The 15,497-nt window shown below is 38.9% G+C and overlaps 2 protein-coding genes across 5 annotated transcripts; one reads left to right on the top strand and one right to left on the bottom strand.

Annotated features, from left to right (window-relative positions):
• The first annotated feature begins 464 nt into the window (after positions 1 to 464).
• snapc3 (small nuclear RNA activating complex, polypeptide 3) lies at positions 465 to 3,921 on the top strand. The gene is made up of 10 exons (XM_026303850.2): positions 465 to 700; positions 1,072 to 1,155; positions 1,237 to 1,315; positions 1,504 to 1,608; positions 1,701 to 1,850; positions 2,102 to 2,184; positions 2,604 to 2,762; positions 3,125 to 3,232; positions 3,319 to 3,478; positions 3,787 to 3,921. The coding sequence occupies exons 1-9, from the start codon at positions 471 to 473 to the stop codon at positions 3,464 to 3,466; spliced, it is 1,146 nt and encodes a 381-aa protein (XP_026159635.1). The 5' UTR covers positions 465 to 470; the 3' UTR covers positions 3,467 to 3,478; positions 3,787 to 3,921.
• Positions 3,922 to 4,166: 245 nt separating this feature from the next.
• Positions 4,167 to 15,262, bottom strand: psip1a (PC4 and SFRS1 interacting protein 1a). 4 transcript variants are annotated; one of them, XM_026303845.1, is made up of 17 exons: positions 15,211 to 15,262; positions 14,649 to 14,738; positions 14,080 to 14,156; positions 12,982 to 13,120; positions 12,317 to 12,403; positions 11,889 to 12,047; positions 10,676 to 10,735; positions 10,531 to 10,591; positions 10,244 to 10,337; positions 9,756 to 9,939; positions 9,520 to 9,599; positions 9,273 to 9,328; positions 8,478 to 8,548; positions 7,608 to 7,709; positions 7,279 to 7,480; positions 5,406 to 5,502; positions 4,167 to 4,810 (listed from the first exon to the last, which is right to left on the bottom strand). In XM_026303845.1, exons 2-17 carry the CDS (start codon positions 14,718 to 14,720, stop codon positions 4,780 to 4,782), a joined length of 1,572 nt encoding a protein of 523 aa, XP_026159630.1. In that variant the 5' UTR covers positions 14,721 to 14,738; positions 15,211 to 15,262; the 3' UTR covers positions 4,167 to 4,779. The 4 variants fall into 4 exon arrangements, with proteins under 4 accessions (XP_026159630.1, XP_026159629.1, XP_026159633.1 ...); XM_026303844.1 differs by having other exon boundaries at positions 15,196 to 15,261; XM_026303848.2 differs by lacking the exon at positions 15,211 to 15,262 and adding an exon at positions 14,882 to 15,109.
• Between the last annotated feature and the right edge of the window lie 235 nt (positions 15,263 to 15,497).

Raw genomic sequence — 15,497 nt, 5'->3', positions numbered from 1 at the left:
TGATGGGGTAGATTTTCCATTTGTTACTCGTGATACTAAATGTTACCTGTCACCCTGCTTTTTGTAGCCTAGTAAAACTATTTGCACATATTACTTATTACGTTTTTTTATTTTAAATCATAGTGATTAAGTCATAAAGTTCAGGGGACAATATGGTTATTGCATGACTTTACATTAAAATCAATTCACTATTTCTGCCCATATTTATTTTAGAACCAGGATAACAACAACCCGGACTCCACCTGCTGATGAAACCATGTGACCTGCTCAAAAGCTAAATGGACCAGAACATGTGTTTTATTCAAATAGTTAGAAATTATGGCTGTCAGTTTGTTACACATCACGGGAATATTACACCCGGGTAAGCTGCTTCAACGATCCTTACTGTCCCTACTATGAAAAAAAAAAAATGTCGACAAAAACTCATTACCCATGAGCCTCCGCGCATTACGTACTTCGTAGGGGGAAACATGGCGGCTAATACTTCGAAAGATGTCAACACGAACATCCCGGACTATGAATACACTGATGTAAACACCAAGCTCTTTCACATCGGCTCGTTCAGGAGCGAGTGGCTGAAGAGGCTGAAGCCGAGCAGCTACTCCTTCCAGGCCGAGGACGAGGAGGCGTTTGAAGCCAACTTCGCTAAAGAGCTGGGGGTCGATCCGGAGATCATGACTAAAGTGAAGTCCGTCTGTAGGTACGGAGTCAGGCTAACACTAATTGCCTTGTTGAGCAGTAAGTGTTTATTTGTGTCCCATATAAATGACTCCTCTGGTGGCATTTTATAATTCCCACGTGTGTGGCCTGTTGCCTCCATCATTAAGGTGAAAACAAATGGAAACAAGAGTCCTACTTCTCCAGATGTGCTCTTTCTCTAATAACTCTTATAATAATAGTATTGGTGTAGTGTTTTATGCACATAGGCTGTATGCTGGGATTTGAATCTGCCAGTAAATACGCTGTGACTGCACAGGGCATTTTCCTGCTGTGTGTAAATGTTTCCTTTCCCAACTTTTTCATGTTTTGCAAAAGAATTACATCTTTGCTTTTACTTATTTATTTTTTCAGTCTTGAGTCACTTCGTTGCCATCCTGAGGATCAGCAGCCTGACCCAGAAGTTGTACCTCCAGACTCGACGCTGAAGACACTGGTGTAAGAACCAGTTACTGAACTTTACGGTATATCATGTCACGGATTCGAGATTTTAACCCTCTGTGATTTGTTTTTTTAAAGTCAGAGGAAAAAGAGACAAGATCATAGAGCTTCACTGAAAATCAGCAAGAACAGACATGACCTGTATGCAGATGAACTGGTGAGTCCATTGGAGCGTTGCTGAGATACTGTGGAAAAGCTCACACAGTAGAAAAGTGGAACAGACTTGAACGGTCTCACAGACTGCAAAATAAATATTGCTCTGTATAACAGAAGAGGTGCCAGGTGTTTGTATTGAAAATGTTCCTGCATCTGAACGTAAGGCTTCATTATCGGTGTGATTTCCAGGACCGCATGACTGTCGGTAGAAAAGCAGAGTCAGTGGCTGACATGGTCCCTGAGGGAGAAGTCATTCTGACCATCAACGTCTACTACCCAGCTGTTTTTGATAAAGTAAGCTTTATTTTTCTCAGGTTAGTTAATCCTTCCACGTCTCATAATCTTTACAGAGGCCTCTTCTTAAATCCTATTGTTTCCTCCCTCAGTTTAACTACATCAGACCCCACGTAACTCTGGTGATGACAGGCTCCCACAGCTTGGCAGAGCTCAGGGATGCCATTTGTTGTGTTAGCGACTTGCAAGTGTGCGGAGAGTTCAGCAACACACCGGACATAGCTCCAGACTTCATCAGCAAAGTAAACGTGCACACACACGCACATACACAGCTTTAATTCTGTAGCGCTTTAATGAGACTTTAATGAGGGCAGTTGTTTGGCCCCGCTCTGTGTCTGCTCTGCACGCACAAGTGGTCTGTGTGTGTGACTAAATCTCTCGATTTACAACTTTTAGACTGATATCATAAGATCACATTTTATCAGTATTTGCAGACAAATCTAAAAAAAAAAAAAAACTGGGGGGTAATAGTTGGAATTGTTCTGTTTTTCAGGATCACTTCAAGTCAGCTTTCTTTTACTTCGAAGGTGTTTTCTACAATGACATGCGCTTCCCCGAGTGTCAGGACATCAGCATGTGAGGATTACCTGTTAATTTATTGCTTGGTTAAAATAATCTCACCTCCCAATTATCAGCCTTAAAGCTTACCTATGTATATCATCTTACCAAACATATGGTTGTGGAAAAGAGTTCTTGATCATTTAAAGGAATAGTCCAGCATTTTCTAGCATTCAAATACATTTATTTAATTTCTTGCCAATACCACCCTCACAAAGACTAGAATCAGAGGGAGACTAGTTTGATTCCATCCAAAGTTATAAGAAATCAACCTGACAGTCCCTTTAAAGCTCATAATTCACGATATATCATGTTTCATTTATTTAAACGAGATGTCATTCAAATAGCCATTTTCTACGAATCGCTCTTCATTTATTAAATTGAATGTGCACCATTACATTGATTTGCATACATTTTTGGATGTCTCTAATACACAGGACCATCATTGAATGGGCAAAGGCCCGCAACTTCCCACCCTACAGTCAGGCCAAGATGGAGGACACACGGTTCATCGATCTCAAAATAAAAGTGGGCTTCCCCTACCTCTATTGTCACCAGGGAGACTGTGAACATTTGGTCATCTTCACAGATATCAGGTTAGTGCTTCTGTAGTCCTGTTAAGCACATGTAGTTGTTGGCAGTGTTACCTATAAATGTTACTATGCCCTGGATCATAACCCCTACCTCATTAAACTACACTGTTACGCTATTGAAGAATTATTTATGGTGGTGTGATTTTTGTCAGCATTGACTTACAACATGACGCTTGTTGACAGGCAGAACTGGAACTACTCTCACAAGACTTTACATCTAATTTGATTTCATCATATTAACAGATGTGTACATGTCTCAGCTGGTCAGTTGTTTGCATGAGAAGAGTAACCATAAGTGAACGTGGCGTTCTCATCACTCTCAGCCTCTAAGAAAAGACCTGTTTTCCTCTTTGTGTGCATTTCAGACTGGTCCATAAGAACGACTGCATGGACAAGAAGCTTTATCCACTTCTCATACACAAGCACAGGGTCACCACCCAGAAGTGTGCAGTTTGCCATGTCTACATTGGGAGGTGAGTAAAAACCTGTTATCACATAGGCAACTTTGGGATTTTAAGTCTGTGAGTAAATACATATTTAACATCTCTGACTCTTGCAGATGGATTACTAAAAATGACCAGTTTGCACCGAGTAACCCGTGTCTCTTCTGTGACAAGTGTTTCCGGATGCTGCACTATGATGCCAAAGGCAACAAGCTGGGAGATTTCCTAGCCTATCCTTATGTAGACCGTGGTGCCTTCAACTGAAGTTTTTCTTCGGTGAATTGCAACAATCACGGATTTATTGCTGTATAATACAGTTAAATGTCTTAATATTTCTGGAAGAAATGTATGTTTTCTTTAGAGAGGGAAGTTTTCTACCTTTGAAAAATAATTCTTTAGCTTTAATATTTTTTGAAATAAACAGTAATGTGTACTGAAAGATACATTTATATTTGACTTTTGTCTTTTTCATTTTAGTTTATTAATAGCATTTTAAATTTAACAAGCAGGACAGAAACGTGACTACTAGAATATGGTAGGGATGATAATCTTGGCTTTACTGATCTCCAACTGTTTCGTTGCAGTGATGTACAGGTGAACTGCAGGACATCACTGGGGTGTGGTCACAGGTATAACAACATATTTGACCACACAGTCAGAGGTGAAGCAGCCTTTAAACATTCAACTCGACAGGGTAGCAAAACAATGTGTGTATTGTGTATTTTGCTCATACAGGAGCCAATTACTGATAGTAAGGTTACTGAAGTTGAATGCAGGTTTCACAGAGCCTTTAAAGCACAATTTAAGTCTACTTACAGAATGACCAAGGGCAAACAGGCTCATAACTACATAGCTTGATTGAGAATCATATAAACCGTCCAGTGACACAAAGTGAACACAAAGCAATAACTGGGATTAACACATTCTTTCTGTGTTTCCAATGTGAACATTAAAACTAAACGTGTACTATGGCTACTACTTTATTATTGGATGCTGAAACAGGTCAGACAGGCACAAAAATACTCTTATTTACATCTACTTTAAAAGAAAAGCAACCTTAAAACAGACACTTAAAACATGGTTTCTTGGCAGAGGAAGTTTTAACAAACTCAAGGATTTTCTGTTTGTGTGAAGTGAATATGCATCCATTAAATGATAATGCAGCCACTATTATTAGACATAGTAATGTTGACTGTAACTACAGCTATGTACTTCAAATCATCTGTAACAGAAGTTAAGAACTGTTCATGGTGAACCAAATGGTGTTAACCCTGTCTTTGTGAGCATGCGCATTACGTTCCAAGTTCACAGTGCTGCAGATCTACAAATTTTTACTCAATAACACAAGTAGAAAAATAAAAAATACAGTCAGTTGTTTTCTAGGGGGCTGGATGGGTTTCATACATTGAAGCCTTTGAGCAGCAAAACTGACAAAACCTGTCAGTAAATGGAAAACCAGTGATCACTGTCAGTCATCAAAAGGAACTGGATAAGGAAACCCCAGTCAGTGAACTCAGTTTGGACAAAAAGGGGTACAGCAGCAAATGTCCTGTCTTTTCTTCAGGCAGCTAGGACATTTAAGCAGCATCTTCTTGGGCTTTGGGGGCGCTGCGGTTTAAAAGTAAAAAATTTGAAGTGTGAAGACAGCTGGTTATAAATAGTCAGAATATATTATCCCTGGCTGAACAGAAAATAAAAAAAAAACAAAATCACATTACTAATAAAGTGGGATAACAATAAATAAATAAATAGTATTCCTTAGAACTGAATCTTTCTCCACATTATATTGTATTGGTCAAGTCAAGATCCCACAGAAGATAGATATGCCACCTGAAAAAAGCGCTGGTGAAATTTATTGATTCAGATAAGAAGTAGGGACATTTTTTTTAAAAAATAGTTTTTTTTAAAATGTCCTCCTCGTTTAACTTAGTTAAAATCCTTATCATTTGATTTATAACAGTCATGTTACTTCCCAAACCTCACTGGAACATGTTTTAATTTTTGTTTTGATTTTGATAAGAAGCAATGAGAGATTGCATTAACTATTATTAAATAGGATTTGTGGGGGAAAAATGAAAATTATGTTGCCAGCCAGCCTCATATTTTATGATAGATTAAATATATTTGTTTGCATGCATGTACAATGTCATGTCATGTCACAGAAACTGACACAAAAGAAAATTCTGTCTGTTTAGTGAACTACCTGTGATTCTCTCCTGCTGAGGCATCTTCATGCAGTTTCTCTCTCTCCATCTCCTGCTTCTTCTCTTCAGGGTTGATATCACCATTGGTCAACTTGTCTTTAGTTAGTGCACAGAGAGACACAGACTTAGTCAAACAGAACATCACTGCACAACCGTAACCAGCATAGCATCTCACAGGAGCATGTGATGACACATGGCCAGCTCCGGACCTTAGTGAGCTAAACACGATTTTCCATGTATTTAGCATGCCTTGTTGTAGAAAGAAACCCTTTCACAGAAGCTGTCCATTGGGTGGAAGGATGGTTAAATGAATCACTACAACAAGGATGTGGCTCCAAAGCTGTGACTTAACCACATTAAAAGAAAGTGACTCAAAGCACAAATGTTTCTGTACTTTTGTTGATTTTCATATGTGACTCAGCTGGTCCTAACTGATTTACCAGTAACCAGCAGACATGTCTTATGACCTGACTTAACCAATTAATTCATTTAAAATTAAATCTACAACACAAGTGTGCAAAAAGTGAAGGGATGTGAATACTTTCTGAAGGAAATGTATGATAAATACACTGCTCAAAAAAATAAAGGGAACACTTAAAAAACACAATGTAACTCCAAGTCAATCACACTTCTGTGAAATCAAACTGCCCACTTAAGAAGCAACACTGATTGACAATCAATTTCACATGCTGTTGTGCAAATGGAATAGACAACAGGTGGAAATTATAGGCAATTAGCAAGACACCCCCAATAAAGGAGTGGTTCTGCAGGTGGTGACCACAAACCACTCCTCAGTTCCTATGCTTTCTGGCTGATGTTTTGGTCACTTTTGAATGCTGGCGGTGCTTTCACTCTAGTGGTAGCATGAGGCGGAGTCTACAACCCACACAAGAGACTCCATGAGGGTGGTATGAGGGCCCGACGTCCACAGGTGGGGGTTGTGCTTACAGCCCAACACCGTGCAGGATGTTTGGCATTTGCCAGAGAACACCAAGATTGGCAAATTCGCCACTGGCACCCTGTGCTCTTCACAGATGAAAGCAGGTTCACACTGAGCACACGTGACAGACGTGACAGAGTCTGGAGACGCAGTGGAGAACGTTCTGCTGACTGCAACATCCTCCAGCATGACCGGTTTGGCAGTGGGTCAGTAATGGTGTGGGGTGGCATTTCTTTGGAGGGCCGCACAGCCCTCCATGTGCTCGCCAGAGGTAGCCTGACTGCCATTAGGTACCGAGATGAGATCCTCAGACCCCTTGTGAGACCATATGCCAGTGTGGTTGGCCCTGGGTTCCTCCCAATGCAAGACAATGCTAGACCTCATGTGGCTGGAGTGTGTCAGCAGTTCCTGCAAGACGAAGGCATTGATGCTATGGACTGGCCCGCCTGTTCCCCAGACCTGAATCCAACTGAGCACATCTGGGACATCATGTCTCGCTCCATCCACCAACGCCACGTTGCACCACAGACTGTCCAGGAGTTAGCGGATGCTTTAGTCCAGGTCTGGGAGGAGATCCCTCAGGAGACCATCTGCCACCTCATCAGGAGCATGCCCAGGCGTTGTAGGGAGGTCATACAGGCACGTGGAGGCCACACACACTACTGAGCCTCATTTTGACTTGTTTTAAGGACATTACATCAAAGTTGGATAAGCCTGTAGTGTGTTTTTCCACTTCAATTTTGAGTGTGACTCCAAATCCAGACCTCCATGGGTTAATAAATTTGATTTCCATTGATAATTTTTGTGTGATTTTTGTTGTCAGCACATTCAACTATGTAAAGAACGAAGTATTTAATAAGAATATTATATTCATTCAGATCTAGGATGTGTTATTTTAGTGTTCCCTTTATTTTTTTTGAGCAGTGTAGTACCTGCGTTATTCTCCTTGGCTTGTTCAACTCTCTTCAGTGCTCCTTTCTTGGCTTCTTCATGCTGCCGCTGCTCTGCTAAAGACTTGTTGAGCACCTGGCTGAGCACACAGTCGCCTTCTCCAACCAGAAACATGCTCTTAAACTTGTTATACAACATAGTGGCCTTGTCCATGATGTCCTGGCTTGCTTTGAATCTGCGGATCTAGAAGATGGATTAAAATAATGAAAAAACACCTTAATAAGGGTACTTAGACAGACACCTTTGTTTAGTGTGACTGTTCAGTTTGAAACAATCTTACCTTACATGAGTTTTGGATTAGTGACTTTACCTTTTTGAGCGTAGCAATGAGTTCACTGTGCTTCTGCAGGTGCTGGGTCGTGACCTGAAGGGCACTAATCTCATCCAAAGCCTCCAAGCACTTCTTCACATCCTAGTGAGGTGGCAATAAGAGGGGCCAGGGCGAGCAAAAGGGTGGCAGGAAAACAAAGATGTATGATCATTTAAAAAGAGTAAAGTAAATAGGGAGCAAAATAAACAGCACGAAGCAATGCTGAACAAACGCAGCCAATTGTCAAACCATACACATAAAGATGCCCTTGTTGACTGCATTTTTAAGGTATAAAGCAAATTTCTCACCCAGAAAAAGTGGCATTTTTAAGTACAGCTAAGTTGTTGGTTTCAGAAGTCTTCATTTAATGATAATACTAGAAAATACTGGAAATATTTGTTTTAATTCATAGCATCCCTCCCCCTCTTTGTAAACAACAACTGATTCAAAACTGAATTATCTTCCTGTAAGTTCATTTAGGGATAAAAACAGACTCTCACGTCACTAAGATGCCCCTGAGGCCCAGTTTCAGAAAATCCATGATAATGGCCAGCCCTGTGATAAAACTGTCAAAATGAAGAGATTCTGTGTATACTGTTTAGGTCATGCACTGACCTATAATGACCCATAGCACACACTCTGATACACTGAATATTGAAATAAAATCATGAAGAGGAAAATATACTGAAAAATATTTTTGAACATTTATGAACAACAAATGAAAAACTGTTCAAAGTGCAGCGTCTTGTGTCTTTTGTGAATGTAGTGCATGTCGGCTAAAACATGCACTAAATTAGCTCACATAACATTTGTGGATGAGGGAATGAAAGATGTATGATATTTGAACTGACGGTGACCAGGACAACTTACAGGGTTGTCAATTTTGAGTGAAATCTTGATTTCACTGTGGAGTCTCTGGAGCTTCATGTCAGTTGACATCTCTGAGAAAAGAAAACATTATAACAGAATTATTTCTCATGGTGTAAATGATGTTGTAGCCTAATCATTTGGGCACTGAAATTCTGGTACTCTTCTTGAAATGCATACAAACAGAACAAGCCCAGTAGAGGGCAGAGTTTGTCTGCTGGGGAAGAGTTTGTTGAAGCATTTCTAAATGTTCCTTCTGCCATTTAGAAATACTTCAGTTATAAGAGATAAGATATGTATCAAACATTTGTGATTTGTAACACCCCAAGCAAAAACACAGAATGTGAGAAAAGCCAAACGTTGCGTGAGGAGAACACGACAGATATTAGACTCAACAAATATACAAACCACTTTGATTCAGAAGAAATTGTCAGCATGTTTCCCAGCAGTAAAATACATTAAAACTGGAACAAACTGATGGGAGGGAGGGCATTTTGTTTAGCTAAAGAGATCATGGCAGTCCACACTGCTGACAAGCAGGGAACTTTTTCTCTTTTTCTAGATTATTTAGCCTACTATACTGGGAATGTTAAGTTAATCACGAAAGTGATGATCAGGCTTAAGTTTTACTTTTTGGATCAGTATTTGTTTGCACAGCTGTCAAGGCTGTATGTACATGTTAGTCTGCTGTTTTCATATCATCATGTATTTTGTTTTTGCAAAAATACTGTCAAATATCATGATAGATTTTATTCTATATCCCTAGCCCTGTTCTAATATTTAAATTACCATACTTACCTTTTTTCTTAACTCCTGTCTTCTCTTCATTTTTCTTCCCATCATCTTTGTTTGGCCTATAAGACAGCAACAATCACACAGTATAAAAAAAATCTACCCATTTCTCCTTTTCCATCGTAGAACCATAACTAGTGTTGGCATGAGTAGCCAATAAATAAAACATTTTGATAATGGATCCAACTATGGAATATGAACACCTCACGTTGGGTTCTTGTAATATGTGTGACAGCACTGTATGAAAACTTACTCTCTCATTTCATCTGCTTTCCGCCGCCGTGCTTCTTTGTCCATTTCTGAGTTTTGCTGTTTCTTCCTGCCTTTGCTTTTCTGAGATAAAAAAACAAACAAACAAAATAAACAAAAACAAAGTCACATTTATAATAGCAAACTTTCTAAAAATCACAACTTTACAGGAAAAAATTGGGTGTTGTTGTCACTGCTGTTTTGTAACTGTGAATACGTCTGTGAGGACTGGACACCTACCTCTTCATCATCAGAGCCAGATGAGCTGTCATCCTTGGACTGCTTCTTCCTTTTGGCTTCAGGCTCCTTAATCTCTGCATCTTTCCCTTTGCTGTCCTCCTTGTTTTTTCTCTTCTCCTCCTCTACACTCTTGGACTTTTCCTCCGGTGCCCGCTTTCTCTTTCTGTCTGGGTCACCAGTGTCCCTAAATGGGAGCAAAAAAATTTGTTAGTGGCTTAGAAATCAAGACTACATGATCCTCTGAGTGGAGTCCATGAGAAAAGAATCACTGTAAGATTTTAATCAAGGACTATAGCTCACCCCCAGTTTTGATTATAAATGTAAGTTTAAAGAGAAATTAAAGTAGAAGCAATTTATATCTCTAGGTCTCTATTGAAGATTATTATTATTAGACAAACTTGAAACAAACATTGTAATATTTAGATTTTTTTCTTCTGTCCAGAAATAAATCATTCTAAATTTTACTGTTTGTGTGTTCATATTCATACATTTCACTTCCTGAGCCTTGCTGGTCCTGTTGCTGGAGCAAAAGTAACTTCTCACTTTTGGGCTTCCTGCCTCTTCGTTTAGGACCCTCTCCACCTGATCACACAGAGAGACACATAACAACACACATATGCACACACCATAAATCCAATTAATGCAAAAGGAGAGCACTTGGCACAGCACCACAGACTACGTCCTCCAAGACAGACAAACACCTGTCTAACAACTCAGTCACCTTTATGAGATTTATTGCAGTATGGGTACCAACATTAAAGGGAATACAACCTACCTGAAGGACTAACAGGACTAACAGGAGCATCATCCTTTTCTGTCTCAAGATCTGCATCACTCTTGGGGAAAAAAAAAAAAAAAAACATCTTAAATTGTTTTTGAGAAACTTATACATTAGTGATTATAGAGTCACGACAACTAACCTTTTTCTTTCTTCCCCTCTTGGGTTTTGGAACATCTGTGGATTCTTTCTGAGCAGCACCCTAAAATGCAACACCTTCTGTTAATTTAATCATGGTCCAAAAGTGTGAACTTTAGCTGTTTTAAAAATATCAACAAAACCTGCTATTATAAGAACTTATAATGAAAATCGTTTTGCCATTATAATAAAAGTCAGATATAAATGTCAACAGCAGGACAACATAGCATTTTATCAGCCCTTCTTGAATTATATGCTCAGTCTCCTGACCCTCTGCTAACAAACACACTTGGCACCATCTAGTGTATATATGTGTTATTACGCTTTTGCTGCCACTAAAAACAAATATACTTTAGGTAAAGTCTACTGTGTACAGGGTGTTTTTGCTTTGCTGATATTTATGTAACACTTCATGTAAATCATGAGTAGATAATGATAATCAATGAAATGATGCTCTTTCTTTCATAACATTTTCGTTTGGCACCAGGTGGACGTGTTCTCATACTTGTCTTTAATGTACACTACAGCATTTCTCAGTGTTCCTGCCTAGCCAAGCTTTGGTATCACTATAGTGCACACCAACAACACTGTGACTATTTTGGGTGTGATAACTTTAGTATGAATCAGTATGTAGTATAACATTGGAAAACACAGAGGTTGAGTCTTTTGCAGCCTGACCAAAGTACATAAGACAATGACTTAGTTACAACTTACCTTTCTCCAAAGCACATAGAAGGCCATGCAAAAAAAGTCATCAACTAATACTAAACACTATAATCACACAGTATATGGACATGGAAAAGCAGGAAATGGAAAGCAGTATGTTGCCAGGTTGGTCTCAGAGAGTTAAAACAGAGAAGAGGAAAAATCACTTTGATTATTGTTTATAGTCGCACACACAGATGTTCCCAGACATTTGCACCATTTCCAGTGGGCTACGAAAGCTGATATTATTGAATCAGGGACTGTTTTCTCACGTAAATCAATCTGTCTATAAATAAATGATCTCCTCACAGGCATTACCACAGCAAACCCAGACCAGGCACCTCAATTAAAACATCACGCACTAATAAAACTTTGCGGTCGCCAACAAGAATTTTCAATCAGAACAGAAACAAACCACCAATTAAAAAACCATGTGTCACATGCTTTTCCCCCTTGGAGCGGATGAGGAAACCTACACCAATTAATGGTATCCCAGCATGCAAAGTACCTACATCCTGGTTTTGAGGACCCTGTTCAGAGATCAGAGACCTTTCCTCCTCCTCCTCCTCCTCCTTCTCCTTCTCCTTCTCCTCCTCATCATCATCATCATCATCATCCTCCTCCTCCTCCTCCTCATTCTCATTCTCCTGCTCAGCCTCACTTCCTGGAGCCTGAATGCGCCCAAGACACAGCATAGGATGCAGTGTGGTGGAAGGAAGAGAGGTTAGCAAATGTCCACTACTCTTAGGATACAAGCCTTTTAATCTATGAATGGAAAATGACACGTAATTTGTAAACTGTTGCCTGCAGTTAAATATAATTCAGGATGAAGCAGAATTAGAAAGACAGCAAAAGAAAGAAGCTGAGAACACAAGGACAAACCAGTAGCATGCCAATGCAATGAACTGTGTACTTGAACAGAAGAAGAGCAAAAACTAACTTTGGATTTCATCCCCTTATCTGCATCCTCTTCTCCTTCTGGGTTGCTGTCCGAGTCCTTTTCAGTAAAAGAATCTGGAGGAACCGGCTTCAGGAAAAAACAAACACATTAAACACTGATATAATGAAACAATTTATCAGATGATTAGAAAGGTGCAATGAAAAATAGCATTTTTCCCCAGCAGATATAGTCCAACTTGAGGTTAAAGCAGCAAAATTTAAAATAATTGTGATTGTGATTTCCTACTTTCTTTTTTATTGCATATGAATTAATTGTATCTAAACAAAAAAAAAATGGTATCAACATGCAACCATCAAACCCAGCTTAAATGTTGTCACAAGACTTTTAAACAAGTTACAACTGGCTTCACATTGACAGTATATCGATGCAGTAGCAATAAATATTCACTGCTATTGTCAATCTTTAGGTGAAACTGTTCTCTTGTGAAGAAAATATTTCTGTTTACCCTGACTTCTCTCAAGGAGCTAAAAAAAAAGTCAAAACGTTTTGATGTCTCTAAATTTTAGATTTCCAGCCAAAACTCTGTGCCACATTGTGAGGAAAAAAAGCAATCACTAAATTCATTTCAAACTTTTAAGGTGCATCTGAGGCACAGTCCAGACGAATGCTGAAAAATGTCTTTGGGGAAGAGGAAGAAAATGTACCTTGGGTGCAGTGAGCTCAACTTTTGGGTTGTTCTCAATCTCCCACAATCCTTCATTGAAGCCTTTCCTCTTGTTGGGCTTGGCATACTTCTCTTTGTTTGGTAGATATGGATAGATATCTTTTGGGCCAAGAAATGCACTGTTGGAAATAATTTTTAGGATGTTTGTCAGTTTAATACTTTCTGAAGCATGTAGTGTCAGTCTGTTTTCTATGTGATAGAGCAAGAGACAAAAACTAGAGACATTGGTTAGAGGCAACTCTATTCAGAAACCCATCAAACATTTATATATTTAAAGACAGAGCATGGTGATGGCTCAAGAGACAACTGTTTCTTATGTTGTTCACTCACTGTACAGCATATACAGTAAGTACTGATATAGTATATAAAATAACATCATACGCCAAAAAAGATAAAGTATAAAAAAGACTTATTAACTCATTTACTGACTTAACTACACAATTATTCCCAAACCACACATTCACTTTCATCAGTGATAAAACACTTTCACCACAGTTTTTTTCTGACTTTCCTACAATTTTCTATCATTTACAATAACTGTAGTTTTGTGTATCACAGTTTTACTTGACCACCTAATTGTAGATAGTGCATCTGTGTTAGAGAAATTAAAATGTTTACCCTCCTGTGACCTACTCGCCTTACTTTAGGATAACTGAAACACTTATGAATAGGGCCTATTGTGTATTGTGGAAATATAATTTTTGCTTTCAGTGAGCACAGTTTGCTCTAACCTTGACTATTTGATAAGGGCCCAGATGTCTTTCTGTGAGAAATCACCTCCCTTTTTGTGTTACCATGAAAACTGATGTGTTGAGCTGCAAGCAGCCAGTGACCCTCATGCTGTACTAAGGTGCTGTGTGACTGTTACTCCTTGCAAGTAAAACCTCTATATAATCTTACTGAAGTTTGTCCTCTGAGTCTATTTGTTAAAAGAATTTACCTAACAATCTGTTTAGTGGTAGTTTCTATTGCTTCTGCCCACTCAGTGGATTAACTGAAATATTATATGCAATTTGACAAACAGGTAACAGTAAGTCTAAAGTAAGAAACATGATAAAGATTTACAGCAATTACTAACGTTTCATGTGTGCCAAAGAAGAAGATGGGGTACTTGATGTTGGATGGCTTTACAGCACCATCTGGGACCTCATCGATCTGTGAGAGAGAAGAGGAGGTAGACACTTATTGCCTTAATTGAAAATAACAGTTAATCAAGGACTTACTCAACATCCACCTTGTGCTTACATTTGAATGAAAGGTGAACAAATTTCTGTTTATTAGTTACTATGTGTGCATCTGTGGTTTATGACTGTGGGGAGGATGTGGGTTGTTTGTTATCTGTGGACGGATGGATGATTTGCACCTGCATTTAAATGTGCAACATTTTCAGTTTATTTTTGAACAAAAATAAAAAATGAAACCAACTGTTCTGCCTTTTTATTGATCAAATGATTAGTCAACTAATCCATCCACAGATTCATCAAATTTTGGGATATTTGGTGGAATCAGCAAATACTTTAATTTAAAAAAAAAATTTTTTGATTATTTAAAGAGTTGATGGCTCAATTTCTGTATAATTTTCTGACTAAGTGACACAATGTTAGACCCTAATAAAAACATGCTAGCAATAAAATGAGCTCGACTTACTCTTGCAGGCCAGTGGGGGTAGCCCTTCATCTTGGCGAAAATCAGATCACCAGGTTTCCAGTCTCGAGCCATTGTAGACGTACAACCCTGCTGTAAATATAATACAAGTAACTTAAATACACACGTTCAACATAAGTGTTAGCTGGCCGACTTACATAAACTACACATGGGGTTCATCTGCACAATGATGGGGAACATTCATTCACTGCTCCTCCTTCTATCCAGCAACTAACCTACATCCTTCAAAGTCCACAGTCTATTCAAACGTGACAGTCGTGTTTAATAAGGCAACACAGTCCTGCTCTACACCCACAGCCGCTCTCTGTGCTCAAGCTCGTCTCACTGACGCTTCATAATAAATAAAAACACAATTTATCTGAGGTGTAAGCAGAGCCTCAACTGACAGGCTAGCTAGCTTGTAGCTGTTTAAAACCACCTAGACCACATTTATCCCCTTCATTCCTCTATAGTGTGTGTGGCCGTGTAGAAAGCAAAATATTATATATAATGCTATATCAGTAAAATGTTGAATTTGCACAAAAATTACCAGTGAAACACACACCGCTCCTTTTCCGCAGTCAGATGCACGTTTTCCGCTCCCGCGCAGGACGTCGGCAGGCTGTACCATTACATCGCCAAAAAGAAGGGGTGTCTGTTTAATTATATTTTATTGTCTTTTCCTTGTTATTTTTTAATAAAAAGTACCAAATGCTTTAATATACTTTAGGGAACTGTTAAAGGCATATGAAGTTTTAGCATGACATAGAAGTACAGGGGAAAATATTAGTGAAAGTAACCACCTGATCACCTTAACTTCCTCATAGATCGTATGTGATCTCATTTGCTTGA

Source organism: Mastacembelus armatus, chromosome 1, assembly GCF_900324485.2.
Source record: "Mastacembelus armatus chromosome 1, fMasArm1.2, whole genome shotgun sequence".
Lineage (NCBI taxonomy): Eukaryota > Metazoa > Chordata > Actinopteri > Synbranchiformes > Mastacembelidae > Mastacembelus > Mastacembelus armatus.
This window is presented reverse-complemented; position numbering and strand designations above follow the sequence as displayed.

Bases quoted from the DNA above. Each gene is read 5' to 3' on its own strand.
- psip1a (XM_026303845.1), bottom strand. From the start codon at position 14,720: ATGGCTCGAGACTGGAAACCTGGTGATCTGATTTTCGCCAAGATGAAG. The intron at 10,338-10,530 runs GTAGGTTGTATT...CTGTGTGATCAG, and splicing joins TAGTCCTGTTAGTCCTTCAG to GTGGAGAGGGTCCTAAACGA. The intron at 5,503-7,278 runs GTACTACACTGC...CACTAACTAAAG, and splicing joins AGCCAAGGAGAATAACGCAG to ACAAGTTGACCAATGGTGAT.
- snapc3 (XM_026303850.2), top strand. From the start codon at position 471: ATGGCGGCTAATACTTCGAAAGATGTCAACACGAACATCCCGGACTAT. The intron at 1,156-1,236 runs GTAAGAACCAGT...GTTTTTTTAAAG, and splicing joins TCGACGCTGAAGACACTGGT to TCAGAGGAAAAAGAGACAAG. The intron at 1,316-1,503 runs GTGAGTCCATTG...TGTGATTTCCAG, and splicing joins ACCTGTATGCAGATGAACTG to GACCGCATGACTGTCGGTAG.